At 42.5% G+C, this 19,149-nt stretch overlaps 1 protein-coding gene across 1 annotated transcript in view; it reads right to left on the bottom strand.

The window, feature by feature from the left end:
* The window catches only part of cubn (cubilin (intrinsic factor-cobalamin receptor)), a 362,173-nt gene that overhangs the window by 143,910 nt on the left and 199,114 nt on the right, over positions 1-19,149 (bottom strand). The window contains exon 40 of the mRNA XM_069931217.1: positions 6,674-6,855. Coding sequence (XP_069787318.1) covers positions 6,674-6,855 — 182 coding nt within the window. The remainder of the gene's footprint in view (positions 1-6,673; positions 6,856-19,149) is intronic.

The raw sequence follows: 19,149 nt of genomic DNA, 5'->3' as shown, positions 1-19,149 counted from the left end.
AATCTGCATTCAATTGTTATGAGGAAACGGGACAGGCTTCAAGTAATGCCCTCCTCAGCTCATTTTCATAGTGTAATTTGCATTTTACTTATCACAAGAATTAACATAGCCCAGCTATATTTTCAGGGGGAGAAACATCCAATACATTGGCCACCATTAAATTAAAAATTGACAGATTCTATTGTCCCCATATCATTGCCATTATTCTGTGTAATGGGCCTATATTTGCAGAAATCATTATGAGTGTTACATAGTCAGGATAATGTGAGCTATTTTATAATCACACAAGAAGACATCCTTCTTACTGTAGTGCACCACTGTGGGGCATATGTATATGCATAGGAGTATGTGAACAGTTTCCTAAGATGGTGGAAGACATCAGTAAGTAAAGTTTCTTTTGTTATTTGTTTTCTCTATGAAAACCTTCCAATAACTTACCATACTACTGATGTCAAGCTCACCGGTCTATAATTTCCAGGTTTAATTTTAGAGCATTTTTAAAACAATGGAACAACATGAACTATCCTCCAGCAGGACACCCATGGCCAAGGACATTTTAAATATTTCAACCAGAGCCCCTGCAATTTCTACACTTGTCTGCTTCAGGGTCCAAGGAATATCTTGCAGGTCCTGGGGATTTATCCACCCTTATTTTTTTTAAGATAGCAAGCACCTCACCTTCATTAATTTGTATTGGTTCCATGACCTCTCTACTTGTTTTCCTTAGCCTCTGTGCCAGTTTTCTGAGTGTATAATAATGCAAAAATCCCTTTTAAGATTCCCCCATCTCTCTTTTTCTTTATTTTTAGAGTTAATTTAAAATATTTCCAGATTTAAGAACAAGTCAGGAACAGGATAATTGAATTTTTTTTTTGACTGATACATGCTGATTTTAACTAAGTATATTAAAAAAAATATTTTATTTAAGAATTTTAAAACCACATCCATATATACATATTCAATAAAGGTACAAGAAAAGAATTACACGTGGTATTTTAATATATATGAAAACCCTAGCCCTCCCTCCCTCCCCCCCACCCACCCATGCTCCTCCATAAAATATATCAAAGAAAGAAAAAAGAAAAGAAAAAAAGAAAGAAATAGGAGAATGTAAAAAATGTATAAAATCTCAATATTAATATAATGAAGCTGGGGGTTACCATCAGGATGGCCTTTCAGAGAGCCCTTGAAATGTTTGCAAAAAAGATAATTATTATGTAAATTACAAGTTATTTTCTCAAGTAGAATGCAAGAACACAATTCAGCATGCTATCTCTCCTTCTCTAAATTTGTATCTGATTTCCAAGTAATGGCTATGCACTTCCTAGAATCAGCTAAAGAAAGTCATAAAAATTCAATTTGATACATGGTTAACCTTAATTTAGCTCTATTCACTTTAATATTACACAACAAAAATAGCATCTGATCCTGTGGGAGTTTTACCCCTAATATTTTCTCCAAAAAATGTCCTATCTCTAACCAAAAAGGTTCGCAACCTTTTACTTTCCACTCACACACCACTTTAAGTATTCCCTATGCCATAAGTGCTCTGTGATTAGTAAGGGATTGCTTAAGGTGGTATTGAGTAGTAAGGGAAGGTTGAGAATCACTGCTCTAGACCCAATTATTACTGAAATAGTTTGCTTCAGAAAAATTGCTATTGGCCCATTTCCTTTGGAGTTATGAAACTGTGTACATATTGAATCAATTTGGAATGATTAAAACAGTAGTTTTCAAACTTTTTCTTTCTACTCACATACCACCTTAAGCAATCCCTTATTAATCACAGAACACTTATGGCATAGGGAATACTTAAAGTGGTATGTGAGTGGAAAGTAAAAGATTGGGAACCACTCCTCTAGGACTTTCCAAGTAGAATGCAAAAACAAATCAACTTCCTGACCACGTCTAAAACATAAATCTGATAATATTGGATCCAATTTTTAAAAATTTTTTGAGGAGTTAAATATAACATGCAAAAAAATATATTCAACTAATCTGTACCTAACATTAATAATTTGTCATATTTTCTTGACATAATTGCATCCAATCATTTTCATCTAGTCATCTATTTAAATCAACCTCCCATCTTAATCTTGATTTATGAATTCCTAACTTAGAAGTTTCTTTTTGAAGTAATTTATACATCAACAAAATGAAGTTATTCAAGCCACCCGTACATATTGTTACAAGTTTTATTATATTTTATTATATATAAATATGTCTTTGAAAGAGATAGATTGTGGGGTGTTTAGTGTGTAGGTCACCACAAACAGAGTAACACTTCACAAAAGATATCTCATTTAAAATGCAAGAGCTTTGCTGAAAGTGAGACATTGAGGCACCAGTGGCTTTGCAAAGACAATGAAACTATTTTGGAAGGAACAGAAGCAGGTGCAAATAAACAGTCCAGGCTCAAATTACTGATAAAGATCTTTCAAGAATTGTGATAGCTCTGCAAGAAGTTGTTCTGGTTTTACAAGCAAGGAAAGAGGAAAGAAAAAACAGGATTTTTCTGAGAGAGAGAGAGAGATATTGTTGAAAACCCCATTTTGAAGATAGATTGTGAGTTCTGAGTTCAGCCTGTTGAAAACCCTTGTAGTCCTTACAAGAGGAAATGGCTGACTAGAGTGTTTCTCCTGAAATAAGGGAAACAAGAGGAATTCTGTGGTCACATGAAAGAAGAGGTTATCATTTGAAAAACCCATGATGGCTCAAGTTTCTTCGGCAAGACACTGAAGTGGCTGATTGGAGGGAATCAGTTTGTGTGTGTCCAACAAGCAACAAATATCTTTGTGAAATCAACTAGAACCTTCCTGAGTGGTACTCATTTATCTTTAAACATAGAAGCCTGGTGAAAATTCATAAATGTTAAATTCGGTGCACAGCATAAGAATTACCTGATACCAGTGAACTTGGAAGAGAGAGAAGTGAGATTGGACTGTGACTCAAAGAACTTTCCTGAACATATACACATCACATACACGTGCACTTAGAATTAGAAGGGGGTTAAGTTAGGTTAACCTAATAGTAATAAGTTAAAGTTTGATCCTGTTTTTATGTTTAAAGAAAACTAAAAGAAACTTCTGTTTAAGTAACCATTTGTCTTGGTGAATTTCTATTGCTGCTGGGTTTGGGGGTCCTCTAGACTAATAACAATATCAATAATTCTAATTCATTCTTCCTAGGTAATGTCAAATTAAGACCTAACGTATCAACCAAGAAAGCCTTAACCTGATAATAACAGAAAAAGGTTTTATTTGGAACATTAATTTTTTCCTTCATTCATTGAAAAGTAATAAATTTACCAGCTTCAAAGCAGTCTTCTATTTTCTTAATCCCCATTTGAATCCAAATCCTCAAAAAGTGATTATCCATATAAAAAGGTCTATTTTAATATAAAGGCATTTTTTGAGAAATCAAAACTTTTCCACCTATTTCACAATTATTTTATTCCATTATTGAATCAAATATTTCAAAACATGTGTCTCTACTTCCTATTAACAAATTTGAATTCCTTTTGTAAATTAAGTCCTGCCTATTGTTTTATCCTATTTTAATCAATTAAATTTTAACCCAAGCTGGAGATTTATTGAACTGCTTTATAATAATTCTTAAAATAGGGAAGTTGCAAACATCCCAATTCAAACTTCCAGGTCAATTTTTCCAAACACACTCTAGCCATCTTTCCTTTCTGTAAAAACTTTTGAATATTCAGAAGTAAATCCTTAAAACATTTTTTTGAGGAATTCAACAGGGAATTAACTAAAAAAGATATTGAACCCTTGGAAAAATATTCATCTTTATACAATTCAGTCTACCTACTCTTCTAGTTTCATATAAAGCCAACCAGTCAGATTTTCAAGGGGACCAATTTTGTCACTTGTTATCCTTTTACTCTTAATATACTTCTCAAGACTCTTCGAATTTTCCTTCATATTATCTGCCAAAGCAACCTCACATCTTCTTTTAGACTTCCTGATTTCTTTCTTCAGGTTTTTCTTGCATTTTTTATGCTCCTCAGGTACCTCATCTGCTTTGTGTTGCCTATAACTCCTATACACCTCTCTCTTCTTCCAAAAGAGATCCAAATATCTATCGAAAATCAAAGCTCCCTTTGCCTATCAACTTTGCCTCTAATCCTTAAAAGAACATACAAACTCTGAACTCTCAAAATTTCATCTTTGAAGGTCTTTTATCTACCGAGCACATCCTTTCCAGAAAACAACTTATCCCAATCCACAAATTCTAAATCTTTTCTCATTTCCTCATAGTTTGCTTTTCTCTAATTTTGAATCTCAACATGAGACCCAGACTTATCTTTCTTAATAATTTACTTGAAACTGATGGCATTATAATAACTGGACCCAAAATGTTCCTCTACACATAGCTCTGTCACCTGTCCTGTCCCATTCCCTAATAGGAGATCCAGTATTGCACTCTCTCTAGTTGGTCCCTCTATATATAGATTTAGAAAACTTTCCTGAACACATTTGACAAACTCCAAGCCATCCAGCCCTTTTACAGTTTGGGAGTCCCAGTTAATATGTGGAAATTATTATCTCCTACTATCACAACCTTATATTTCCTGCAGCTGTCTGCTATCTGTCTACAGATTTTCCCCTTCAATTCTGACTATTGAGTGGTCTATAATACAACTCCATGAGTGTGGGAATACCTTTCCCATTCATCAGTTCCACCGATATAGCCTCAGTAGTCAAGCCCTCTGGTATGTTCTGACTGAGCACAGCTGTGATATTTTCCCTGACAAGCAATGCCACTCCTCTTCCTTTCATTCCCTTCTTCTATCATGACTGAAACAACAGAATCCAGAATATTGAGCTGCCAGACCTGCCCCTCTTGCAACTAAGTTTCACTAATAGCCACAATGTCGTAATTCCATATGTCAATCCATGCTCTAAGCTCATCTGCCTTTCATAAAACTTTTTGCATTGAAATTGATGGATCTGAGAAAATTTCCATCACATACAACCCTTTGACTTGACATTACATGCAATCTTCATATTCTTTTTCCTCCTCCATTCACCTATCTCCTCTAGCTCCCATCACCTTGCAAATCTAGTTTAAACCCTCCAGAGCAGCACTCGCAAACATTCTCACAAAGATATTAATCCCCCCTCCAGTTCAGATGCAAACCATCCTGTTAGAACAGGTCCCACCTTCCCTGGAAGAGAACCCAGTGATCTAGAAAGCTGAAGCTCTCCCTCCTTCACCATGCCTTTAGTCATGTCCTAAGCTGCATTATACTCCTATTTCTAACTTTACTAGCACGTGGCATGAGTAGCAATTCTGAGATCACTACCCTGGAGATCCTGTCCTTCAACCGAGCACCTAACTCCCTGAATTATCTTACATGACATCCTCCCCTTCCACCTACGTCATTGGTCCATACGTGGACCAGAACATCTGGTTGATCACTCACCCTCCTGAGAATTGCATAAACTCGATCTGAGATATTTTGGACCCTGGCACCAGGTTCACTTCCACAGAACTTCTTATCGGTGGAATCCCCTATCACCACAGCTTGCCTTTTCTCCACCCTTCTGTTCTTCACTAGACTCCATGCCAGAGACCTGACTAATGTGTCTTGTCCCTAGTAGGTCCCCCCTTCCCCTCCCAAGTACAAAATCACTGAAGACCTCTTCCACCCTGCACACAGCTGCTCCCATCAGGGAAGAGATACAGGAATATCAGAGCCAGCACCACTAGGCTGAGGAACAGCTTCTTCCCATGGGCAGTGAGAATGCGGAAAATCAAAGGAACCTCTCACACTGAACATCTAAGACTCTCATTTGCACAAAACAATATTTATCTTTATTTTTATAGATATAATACTTGCCCTTTATATGCATTACTTGTCTGTGTGCATGCTATGTCTAGTTGTGTGTCTGCATGTTTTTGCACCGAGGAGTGCATCCAACTGCAGCTTACAATCGAGTTAGGGAATAGGAGCAGGAGTTGGATGAACTCCAGATAATTCGGGAGGCAGAGGGGATGATAGACAGGATTACAGGGATGCTGTTTCGTTGGGTTGTATTTGTACAATTAGCTAACAATAAACTTGACTTGAATAGTATACCTTTACTTGCTATTGAGGGCAACAGCCATCGGGGTGTCCTGCACTGAATGTTGGTTCCCTTTCCCTCTCCTGACTGTCATCTAGTTATCTTCCTCCTACCTCCTAGGTGTGACAGCATCCCTGTAACTCCTGTCTATCACTCCCTCTGCCTCCCAAAATATACGGAGTTCATTCAACTCCAATTCCCTAACTCGGTTTGAAAGGAGCTGCAGTTGGATGCACTTTTGCAGATTAAGTTGTGTTGGCTTTCCTAACAATCCACATCCTGCAAGATGAGCATGTCTCTGCCTTGGTTGTCATTCCCATTATCTATGAAGTATAAACAAAAGTTAGGAAAAACCCTTCTTGTATCTTTTGTCCAATCACCTTTTGGCAACTCTCCCAGTTTATTCTCCTTTTTATGTACATAATATTGCCCATTTCGTCTTGATAAAGGGTCCAGACTCAAAACATTGACTGAGCACTTTTATCCATGGCTGCTGTCTGACCTGCTGGGTGGCTCCAGCAACATCTGCTGGTCATTTCAAAATTATTATCAAATCTTTAATTTTTGACAAAATCGTGCTGACTTACACTAACGTAATCATAGTTGCATTGATTGTGTGCTTCCAGCTGAAGATCATTGAGGGTTAGCGTCACTCTGCGTCCAACTTGCACAATAATTGTCCATTGACATTGACGGCTGAGAGGGCCAAAGTCTGGATAGTTCGGAGAGGTGAACGTTCCTGTCCCTGCAGTCAATTCACCTCCACATTCTGAAATAATATTTAGGCAATTGAATTTCATCAGAATGATAAGAAACAAAATCTTTTATCTCTACCCTGTCAATCACATTAATTAAACGTGTCAACAGAATAAAGTAACACCTGTAGCACTCTATTTTATAGCAAATGATAATTATGCTTTAAATGGAATTGAAGGTGATTTAATTCCAGAGTTTTTATATACATACCATTGCAAATAGGAGCTTATAGTCTGTCCTCTTATAATACTCCAAAATAAAGCCACATAATAACCAATTATAATAAAGCATACTTAAATGATGATGAATGAAAGCAGGACTGAAGGAGAATGCATGAGTAACCTCCAGGATAACCTAGGCATGGGCCGGCAACCAATGGATTCATTAGAATTGAAACTGGCGTGCACTTTGTACATTGATCTATACTTCAACATTGATCGTAGGATTTTAATGTAGAACTGATTGAGAAATGGAGGATTTATATTCAGCTCAATGTGCTGTGTGGCTTGAACTGAACCTGATTTATTTTCTCTTCATGGACATTGGAGGTCATAGATTTGGAATTTTATGCTGAAAGTACCATGGAACTATGGGGAATTTTTAACAGGAAATGGGATTGGGGAAGTCAGGACGGTATTTCTGGAAGGTAGAATGCCTGCAGGATAGCTTTTTGGAACAGTCTGTCGATAAGCCGACCAGGGGATTGGATTGGGTGATGTGTAATGAGCCTGAGGTGATTATGGAATTAAAGGTAATGGAACCCTTAGGAAGTAGTGATCATAATATGATTGAATTCAGTTTCAAATTTGAAAAGGAGAAGCTGATATCAGGTGTGTCAATATTTCAGTGGAACAAAGGAAATTACAGTGGCATGAGAGAGGAGTTGACTGGAAAAGAAAGCTGGATGGAGAGACGGAAGAGCAGGTGGATGATATTTCTACAAGAAATAAGGACAGTGCAGGATAGATAGCGTTGCGCCATCAATAATGGCAAAAGACTGAAGTTGTGAAACTGATAGGCTCTTATTAACTATAGATTGGAACATCCATCAACCTCATTGACTGATCAAGGCTGAGTGAAATGGGGAGCATGCAAAGGGATACAGATAGAATTGGTCCAGCCAGCAGCAGCCAATCACAGCATAACAGTGGTTTACCACATTCACCCCTCCTTTTTAAGAAGAGTCCTGCAGGTTGAGAAGAAAAGAAAATGAAACAGATATACATATATACAATTTACAGATTAAGTGTGTCAGGTACCCTCCTTTGCTGAAGTGAACAGTGTGGTAATGGTTGGGGGAGAAGGGGGGCTGCCGTAGCACCTGAGCAGCTTCTTAGGTTGGCTTGTTGTCACCAGTTACAGTTTGTCAAGGGAGTGGGAGGGGTGGGGGTGGGGAAGACAGGTGAGGGGATAAGGGAGTGTGGTGCTTGTGCATCATGGGAAACAACAGTAGCCAGGGGTGGAGAGTGGCCAGCTGAAGGTTTAGTGGCCTCTATGGTAGTAGTGGGGGAGAGTGTCTGTTGGTGGTCAGTGGTGATCGGAGAGGCACCTGATGGTCCCAGATTCTGGATTGAGAGCGTGACCTTCCGCCCATCAGGAAAGACAACATAGGCATTCTGGGGGTTAGCGTGGAGAAGATGGACCCTCTTAACATCGATAGTTACGTGGATAGGAGAGGACTGGAGGGGTATGGACCGGGTGCTGGTCAGTGGGACTAGGAGGGTGGGGATTTGTTATGGCATGGATTAGTAGGGCCGAACTGGCCTGTTCTGTGCTGTAAGTGGTTATATGGTTATATGGTTATGGTTAACCAATGGATCAGTCTTAGATTGTCTGGCATTCTTTTGAAGCTGATTGGTCCTCAGCCAGGTGGGTAGCATTTTCCCTGACGAAGACTTCCTAAGGAAAGCAAACATCTGTTCATGAGGTGTGTTGTTAGTGGCCATATATAAAAGTGACTAGACCGAGAGGAGGTAGAAGAGGCAGCCATTGAATGTGGTATACTGGTGGTTCTCTGGGCGGATCGGGAGCTGGTGGAATGCCGACTTCAGGCCGATCATGGAGAATACGATACTGTGCTATTTGGTTGACGATATTGGATATGCAGGGAAGCTGCACATCAAGCTGCATGCATCAGCTGGCTCTAATCTATGACTATCCTATTCTTCTCCCCGTTCTTGACCACAACCACCTGAGACTTCCAGGGGCTGTTACTGGCCTTGATGATGCCCTCACCCAATAAGTCCTGAATCTCAGACTTTATAAATGCTTTGTCTTCTACACAGTACTGTCTACTCCTGGTGGCTACCGGCTTGCAGTCGGAAGTGAGATTGGAAAACAATGGGGGGGGGTCGATGAGTGGCCACAGGTTGCATGCTGAGGGCTTCTGAATGTGATTTGGATGTGAGTGATATCTTATGTTTGGCAGGTCATACTTTAAGAGATATGCACTTAGCAGTATCAGGGTGAATAAAACTTTCTGTATTCCCGCTATCAAATAAACAGTTCGTAACATGTCCATTTACCTGGACGTCCATCATGAACCTGGTGAGGTCGTGTGGTGCCTCTTGGTTCATGGTGACTCGCTGTCTGAGTTTGTTGGGTGCTCACAATCTCAAGCAGGCCACCCTCGCTGTTCCCCCCATGGGGTCATAGGCCTGAGAGATGGCATTTGCCATGCTGTCCAAAATGGCAGTCCCCATGACTCATACGTGATGTCGCTGGTTTGCAGAGGAGATGGCACCAATCGCCCTGTCTGGAGTGGCGATGTCTGTGCACGGCGCTGCTAAGTTTCGCGGATGGTTTGGACTGACAGACTTTGGCATAATATCCTTTTATTCTGCTTTTATTAGCACTTAGCATTTCCTCAGATGCTAACCCTATTCACAAAAGTAGCAATGAAGGTGATCACCCACAATGGCGGCCCAAGTCAGGTTATTCGAGGAGTTGGAAGGTGTGAGTGACCAGTCACTCACGGCATGGGAGGAACATCCATCCCAAGAAAGTGGCGCCCGCAGCAACCAAGAAGCAACTGATTAATCATCCAACTTTTGGAGGGCCACCTCCAGCATCTCTGTCAGACTAACTGCCCTCTGTAGATCAAGTACCTTTTGTTCCAGGAGTCTCTGCCTTATGCACTCAGAGCAGATACCAGCCACATAAGCATCCCGGATGAGGTCCTCAGAGTTCTGGGTGGGCGTCATGCCCTTACAGTCACACTGTAATAGGTTTCGGAGGGCCCGCAGGTACTCGGTGCTTGACCAACTGGGTCACTGCTTTTTGGTGGTCAGAAGGTGCCTAGCATAGCTCATTCACTTCTTTGCGATACTGGGCCTTCAATATCTCCATGGCCTCCGTGTATGAGCTGGCGTCACTGATCATCGGGAATACCTAGAGACTGACTCGTGATAAGAGTAGCCTCAGTCAGTTTGCATCTGTGGTGATAATGCTCGCAGTTGCTACCAGGAAGTGCTCGAAAAATCATAGCCAGAGTTTGAACACGTTAAGGGCATCAGACCATCGAGGGTCTATGTTGAGCTTCTCAGGTTTCAGGTACTGCTCCATCTTTCTTGAAAATTTATTGTTGATAAAATTGATGCACCATCAATAATCACAAAAGGCTGAAGTTGTGAAACTGACAGGCTTTTATTAACGAAAGACTGAAACAGCCATCAACCTCATTGGCTGATCAAGGCAGAGTGGAATGGGGAGCATGCAAAGGGCTATGGGTAGGATCGGACTTGGGAGATGTTTCCAGCCACCAGCAGCCAATCATAGCATAACAATGGTATATCACAGATTTATTCCAAGAAAAAAGAAAATTATGAATGGAAAAATGACACAAATGTAGTTAACAAGAGAGGTTAAGGGTAAAATAAAAAGCAAAAAGGAGGGCATACAAGGAAGCAAAAATTAGTGGAAAAACAGAGGACTGGGAAACTTTTACAACTTACAGAAAGGTACAACGAAGTCATTAGGAAAGAAAAGATGAATTATGAAAGGAAATTGGCAAATAACATACAAAAGGATACTAAAAATTTTGTTTTTAAATATAAGAGGTACATATAGGTACATATAGAACTGATTGAAAAATATGCTGGAGTAATTATAATGTGAGAGTAAGAGATGGCAGAGATACTAAATGAGTATTTTGCATCAGCATTCACTGAGGAAGATAAAATTATACCTGACAATCAGAGGTCTTAGCAAATAGAATTAATTACAGTCAAGATTACTAAGAGATAGTGCTTGGCAAGCTAAATGGACTAAAAATAGAAAAGTCTTCTGGTCCGGATGAGGTGCACCCATGGGTTCTGAAGGAGTTGGCTTTGGAGATTGTGGAGGCATTTGAAATGATTTTCAAAAGAATCAATAGACTCTGGCATGGTTGTGGAGGATTGGAAAGTCACAAATGTAGTTCCGCTGTTTAAGAAAGGAGGGAGGCAAAAACAAAAATCAATAGACTCTGGCATGATAGGTCCAAGTCAGCATTGTTTCATGAAGAGAAGATCCTGCCCTACCAACCTATTGAAATTTTTTGATACAATCTCAAGTAGGGTGGATAAGGGAGAGGCTGTGGATGTTGTGTATTTGGATTTTCAAAAAGCCTTAAAACAAAAGCTGCTTAATAACATGAGAGCTCATGGAATTACAGGAAGATTATTAGATTGGGTGGAGCTTTAGCTGATAGGCAGAAAGCAAAGGGTGGGTTCTGGTTGGTTGCCGGTTCTGCAGGGGTCAGTTTTGGGGGTTGCTTCTTTTCACAATGTATATTGATGATTTAGATTATGGATTGAGTGGTTTTGCGACTAAGTTTGCAGATGACACCAAGATAGGTGGTGGAATAGGAAGTGTTCAAGAAACCAAAGGATTGCAGAGAAACTTGGACAGCTGAGGAGAGTGGGCAAAGAAATGGCAGATGAGATACAATGTTGAGAAGTGTTGTACATCTTGGAAGAGGAAATAAACAGGCAGATTATTATTTAGATGGGGAGAAAGTTCAAAATTTGGAAATGCAAAGGGACTTGGGGATCCTTGTGCAGTATAACCTAAAGGTTAACCACCAAGTTGGATCGGCAGTAAAGAAGACAAATGGCATTCAGCTTCAGAGAAATAGTGAATAAGAGTTAAGAGGTGTTGATGAGGCTCTCTGGGGCACTGGTGAGACCTCATTTGGAATTCTGTGTGCAGTTTTGGGCCCCTTATCTTAGAAGGGATGTTGGAGAGAGTTCAGAGAAGATTTACCAGGATGATTTCTGGAATGCAAGGGCTAACATATAAGGAACGCTTATCAAGTCATTGAAATGTAGATGAATAAGAGGGGATCTCATAGAAACATTTAGAATGCTGAATGGATTGGACAGAATAGAAGGGCACAGTCTTAGAATTAGAAGGTACCTAATTAAAACAGAGAGGAAGAGAAATTTCTTTAGCCAGAGGGCTGTGGATTTGTGGAACTCATTGCCATATACACGAGAAGAGGCCTGATAACTGGGGGAGTTTAAAGACGAGATTGATAAATATCTAATTAGTCTGGGTATCAAGGGATCTGGGTAAAAGGCCAGAAATTGGAACTAGATGTGAGAATGGTTTAGTTCAGGGTGGAGTTCCAGAGCAGACTCAATGGGATGAATAGCCTACTTCTGTTTCTTTATCTTGTGAACATTGTTGCAATACACCCTATTTGTATCTTTATCTTTGGCTTGGCTTCGCGGACGAAGATTTATGGAGGGGGTAAAAAGTCCACGTCATCTGCAGGCTCGTTTGTGGCTGACCAGTCCGATGCGGGACAGGCAGACACGATTGCAGCGGCTGCAGGGGAAAATTGGTGGGTTGGGGTTGGGTGTTGGGTTTTTCCTCCTTTGCCTTTTGTCAGTGAGGTGGGCTCTGCGGTCTTCTTCAAAGGAGGTTGCTGCCCGCCAAACTGTGAGGTGCCAAGATGCACGGTTTGAGGCGATATCAGCCCACTGGCGGTGGTCAATGTGGCAGGCACCAAGAGATTTCTTTAGGCAGTCCTTGTACCTTTTCTTTGGTGCACCTCTGTCACGGTGGCCAGTGGAGAGCTCGCCATATAATACGATCTTGGGAAGGCGATGGTCCTCCATTCTGGAGACGTGACCCATCCAGCGCAGCTGGATCTTCAGCAGCGTGGACTCGATGCTGTCGACCTCTGCCATCTCGAGTACCTCGACGTTAGGGGTGTGAGCGCTCCAATGGATGTTGAGGATGGAGCGGAGACAACGCTGGTGGAAGCGTTCTAGGAGCCGTAGGTGGTGCCGGTAGAGGACCCATGATTCGGAGCCGAACAGGAGTGTGGGTATGACAACGGCTCTGTATACGCTTATCTTTGTGAGGTTTTTCAGTTGGTTGTTTTTCCAGACTCTTTTGTGTAGTCTTCCAAAGGCGCTATTTGCCTTGGCGAGTCTGTTGTCTATCTCATTGTCGATCCTTGCATCTGATGAAATGGTGCAGCCGAGATAGGTAAACTGGTTGACCGTTTTGAGTTTTGCGTGCCCGATGGAGATGTGGGGGGGCTGGTAGTCATGGTGGGGAGCTGGCTGATGGAGGACCTCAGTTTTCTTCAGGCTGACTTCCAGGCCAAACATTTTGGCAGTTTCCGCAAAGCAGGACGTCAAGCGCTGAAGAGCTGGCTCTGAATGGGCAACTAAAGCGGCATCATCTGCAAAGAGTAGTTCACGGACAAGTTTCTCTTGTGTCTTGGTGTGAGCTTGCAGGCGCCTCAGATTGAAGAGACTGCCATCCGTGCGGTACCGGATGTAAACAGCGTCTTCATTGTTGGGGTCTTTCATGGCTTGGTTCAGCATCATGCTGAAGAAGATTGAAAAGAGGGTTGGTGCGAGAACACAGCCTTGCTTCACGCCATTGTTAATGGAGAAGGGTTCAGAGAGCTCATTGCTGTATCTGACCCGACCTTGTTGGTTTTCCAACCCTATTTGTATACAAGTACAATATGGACATGGTTCGAAGGTAGTGGTGAATGAAGTTCTGTTTGATCAATTCCAAGACAATTAAGTGAACTGTTTTTGTGTTTCAAAATATTGCTGAACATTAAGGGTATCTGCTTCGGCTTTATTTTTCTGAACATGGTACCTGTGTGGGATTTTAACGGATTGTTCCATTATCTGAGATATCTTAAACGGAGACCATGCCATCATCAAATGAGTGAAGGTCATTAATGAAGTAGCTAACTGTCCAGTTTAGGATGTTACCTCAAACTAGTGAAGCAAATTTTTGAATGACTAAAGACCAATAATGATAACCATCTATTTATCCATTAGAGAAGTTTTCCCTGACAGTTATTAACTTCATGAATGTCAAGGAAACCCCCACTCTAATGGTTTTTTATTATTCAAATATTTGCTCCTTAACATAGTATTCTAAACTAGATATTTAGCTGCTTTATTAATGACCTTCTTGCATTTATCAGGTATCCTTGGTGCCATATTTGCTTGATCATTTTCTTGATATTAGAAGATGCTTTCACCAATCATATGTTTTTTGTCAAGGCCAGACTGCAATCTAGAGTTGAGTGGTCCTGGCAGAACACAAACTAAATATAACAGTTATCATCTCCTCTCATCATTTAGTGGTACGTTGAATGCAGACTGATAGGGTGATAATTGATTTGGTTGGATTTTTACCCCAATTTACTGGTCAGGAAAGTGACAGGCCACAATAGAAATACTATGTTGTTAAATGTGAGGTCATCCTCTTCGGCAGGGTGGGGGGGGGGGGGGGGGGGAGAAGATAGTTATTCACATTACACTTGACAACAAATTTTTTCAAAAGTTCTGCTACTAAAAAAAATTGGAGATGATGATAGACAACTTCAAGCAGTACAGTTGGTTTAGCTGTTAGTGCAATGCCTTTACAGTGCCAGTGATCAGGACAAGGGCTCAAATTCTGCACTATCTCTAAGGAGTTTGTATGTTCTCCCTATGTCTGAGTGGGTTTCCCCAGGGACTGGTTTCCTCCCACCATTCAAAGCGTACCGGGGGTGTAGGTTAATTGGGTGTAAATTGGGTGGCACGGATTCATGGGTCAAAATGGCCTGTTATTGTGCTGTATGTCTAATTTTAAAAAAATTAACAGAAGGGTAATTTAATATTTGATATATCACCTAGGAAGTTGGAGAAACATTAAATGAACTTTCATTGAATTTGGCAAGATTAATTGACATGTTTAAATGCTGAGACATTCTGTTAGTTCAACTGACCTAAAAATGTTTTTCCGCTGTTTTTCGTTTGTACACAGCATCTCATACCCGAGGCACCAATTTTACAAATGAAGTTGAGCTTTGTTAATAACTGCAATCATGCCGTGTCTTTGACCTTCACTTATATAACAGAATGCAATGCAGCTTTTGCAACATTGACCAGACATTTCTGCTGTATTGAATCTACCTGAAGACAATCTTTTTCTTTTTTCTTTCTTTGGCTTGGCTTCGCGGACGAAGATTTATGGAGGGGGTAAAAGTCCACGTCAGCTGCAGGCTCGTTTGTGGCTGACAAGTCCGATGCGGGACAGGCAGACACAGTTGCAGCGGCTGCAGGGGAAAATTGGTTGGTGGGGTTGGGTGTTGGGTTTTTCCTCCTTTGCCTTTTGTCAGTGAGGTGGGCTCTGCGGTCTTCTTCAAAGGAGGTTGCTGCCCGCCAAACTGTGAGGCGCCAAGATGCACGGTTTGAGGCGATATCAGCCACTGGCGGTGGTCAATGTGGCAGGCACCAAGAGATTTCTTTAGGCAGTCCTTGTAGCTTTTCTTTGGTGCACCTCTGTCACGGTGGCCAGTGGAGAGCTCGCCATATAACACGATCTTGGGAAGGCGATGGTCCTCCATTCTGGAGACATGACCCACCCAGCGCAGCTGGATCTTCAGCAGCGTGGACTCGATGCTGTCGACCTCTGCCATCTCGAGTACTTCGACGTTAGGGATGAAAGCGCTCCAATGGATGTTGAGGATGGAGCAGAGACAACGCTGGTGGAAGTGTTCTAGGAGCCGTAGGTGATGCCGGTAGAGGACCCATGATTCGGAGCCGAACAGGAGTGTGGGTATGACAACGGCTCTGTATATGCTTATCTTTGTGAGGTTTTTCAGTTGGTTGTTTTTCCAGACTCTTTTGTGTAGTCTTCCAAAGGCGCTATTTGCCTTGGCGAGTCTGTTGTCTATAACATTGTCGATCCTTGCATCTGATGAAATGGTGCAGCCGAGATAGGTAAACTGGTTGACCGTTTTGAGTTTTGTGTGCCCGATGGAGATGTGGGTGGGCTGGTAGTCATGGTGGGGAGCTGGCTGATGGAGGACCTCAGTTTTCTTCAGGCTGACTTCCAGGCCAAACACTTTCGCAGTTTCCGCAAAGCAGGACGTCAAGCGCTGAAGAGCTGGCTCTGAATGGGCAACTAAAGCGGCATCGTCTGCAAAGAGTAGTTCACGGACAAGTTTCTCTTGTGTCTTGGTGTGAGCTTGCAGGTGCCTCAGATTGAAGAGACTGCCATCCGTGCGGTACCGGATGTAAACAGCGTCTTCATTGTTGGGATCTTTCATGGCTTGGTTCAGCATCATGCTGAAGAAGATTGAAAAGAGGGTTGGTGCGAGAACACAGCCTTGCTTCACGCCATTGTTAATGGAGAAGGGTTCAGAGAGCTCATTGCTGTATCTGACCCGACCTTGTTGGTTTTCGTGCAGTTGGATAATCATGTTGAGGAACTTTGGGGGACATCCGATGCGCTCTAGTATTTGCCAAAGCCCTTTCCTGCTCATGGTGTCGAAGGCTTTGGTGAGGTCAACAAAGGTGATGTAGAGTCCTTTGTTTTATTCTCTGCACTTTTCTTGGAGCTGTCTGAGGGCAAAGACCATGTCAGTAGTTCCTCTGTTTGCACGAAAGCCGCACTGTGATTCTGGGAGAATATTCTCGGCGACACTAAGTATTATTCTATTTAGTAGAATCCTAGCGAAGATTTTGCCTGCAATGGAGAGCAGCGTGATTCCCCTGTAGTTTGAGCAGTCTGATTTCTCGCCTTTGTTTTTGTACAGGGTGATGATGGTGACATCACGAAGGTCCTGAGGCAGTTTTCCTTGGTCCCAACAAAGCTTGAAAAACTCATGCAGTTTGGCATGCAGAGTTTTGCCGCCAGCCTTCCAGACCTCTGGGGGGATTCCGTCCATACCTGCTGCTTTGCCACTTTTCAGTTGTTCGATTGCCTTATATGTCTCATCCTGGGTGAGGACCTCATCCAGCTCTAGCCTTAGGGGCTGTTGAGGGAGCTGGAGCAGGGCGGAATCTTGGACTGAGCGGTTGGCACTGAAAAGAGATTGGAAGTGTTCTGACCATCGGTTGAGGATGGAGATCTTGTCGCTGAGGAGGACTTTGCCATCTGAGCTGCGCAGCGGGCTTTGGACTTGGGGTGAGGGGCCGTACACAGCCTTTAGAGCCTCGTAGAAACCCCTGAAGTCGCCAATGTCCGCGCTGAGCTAGGTTCGTTTGACGAGGCTAGTCCACCACTCATTTTGGTTCTCCCGGAGTTTGCGCTGAAGATGGCTGCATGCGCGACGGAAGGCTTGTTTCTTCTCTGGACAGGACGGCTTTGTAAGGTGAGCCTGGTGGGCAGCTCGCTTCTTTGCCAGCAGCTCATGGATTTCCTGACTGTTTTCGTCAAACCAATCCTTGTTTTTCCTGGAGGAGAAGCCCAGTACCTCTTCAGTGGATTGCAGTATGGTAGTCTTCAACTGATCCCAGAGGGTTTCAGGGGACGGGTCCGTGAGGCGGGTTGCATCGTCGAGCTTTGCTTTGAGGTTTGCCTGGAAGTTTCCTCTTGCTTCGTCTGACTGCAGGTTTCCAACATTGAACCTCTTTCTGGGGGCTTTACTGTTCCTGGGCTTTGGCTTGAAGTGAAGGTTGAGCTTGCAGCGAACCAGCCGGTGGTCAGTGTGGCATTCCGCGCTGGGCATGACCCTGGTGTGGAGCACATCTCGTTTGTCACTTTCTCGCACCAGGATGTAGTCCAGGAGGTGCCAGTGTTTGGATCGGGGATGCATCCAGGTGGTCTTAAGGCTGTCCCTCTGCTGAAAAAGGGTGTTTGCAATGACAAGCCGCTGTTCTGCGCAGAGCTCCAACAGGAGGCGCCCATAGTCGTTGCACTTGACGACACCATGCTTGCCCAGGATTCCTGGCCAGTTTTCTGAGTCTTTGCCGACGCGAGCGTTGAAGTCGCCAAGGATGACAACCTTGTCGGCTGTAGCGGTGCGTTGGATGAGGTTGCGCAGGTCGGTGTAGAACTTGTCCTTTTCTGCTGGTTCCGCCTGGAGGGTTGGAGCATAGACACTGATGAGGGTGATGCAACGCTTGTTTTGAAGGGGGAGTCGCATGGACATGATTCGGTCCGAGTGGCCTGTCGGAAGGTTTTCGAGTTTGGAGGCAATGAAGTTCTTGACCATGAAGCCTACACCAGATAGGCGACGTTCATCTGAAGGCTTGCCAGACCAGTAGAGTGTGTAGCCCGCGCCGCGTTCTTGGAGGCTGCCTACATCTGCCAGGCGGACTTCACTGAGAGCGGCTATGTCGATGTCAAGTCTGAGGAGTTCATGTGCAATGAGGGCAGACCAATGTTCAGGTCGGTGGCTGTCAGCCTTGTCTAGCATGGATCTGATGTTCCAGCATGCTAGCTTGAGTTTGTGAGCATCTTTTGAGGGGGAGGACGTGGACCTGTCCTCGGGCCTGCGCAAAGGAGCTTTTAGGTGGAGTGCAGTGCGCGCAGTACTGGCCCCACCCTTTTTAACAATTGCTATTGTTAAATACACTCACTGTGCTATTGGCTGAGGAACATGTGCATCAATGCGTTCAATTCATATCAATGTAAGGGAACTTTTATATCTCACATATGTATTATTTTTTTCAATTTATTCATTGAATAATTGTAGATATGGTTTTAATATTCTTTTTTTTTAAATCATATCAATGTAATGCACAGCACCTGTATATGTGAGGTGTTTTTATAGCCTGTCTGCATCTATCCTGACTAAGCATGCCCAAAGCCTAAGACAATATTTGCATAGCACTTGCATTGAATGCATGCCCGGGCAGAGTTGGACTGACAAAAACAGCTTGCTTTGTGGGCAATATATTAGTGGACTTAAAATATTGCAGGGAATCGCAAAAATAGGTTATTTCTAAAAATGGGTGTGCGATAGGAAAATGTTACAGTGATTTTTGTGATCAGCAGTGCAAAATCCATAAAATATACTCAAAAGTATTCAGTCAACAAAATCTTTGTTGTCCAGTGTTATTATTTA

Source organism: Narcine bancroftii, chromosome 1 (genome assembly GCF_036971445.1).
Source record: "Narcine bancroftii isolate sNarBan1 chromosome 1, sNarBan1.hap1, whole genome shotgun sequence".
In the NCBI taxonomy this organism is placed as follows: Eukaryota; Metazoa; Chordata; class Chondrichthyes; order Torpediniformes; family Narcinidae; genus Narcine; species Narcine bancroftii.
The sequence above is the reverse complement of the archived record's forward strand: the minus strand, read 5'-3'. Positions and strand labels throughout refer to the sequence as shown.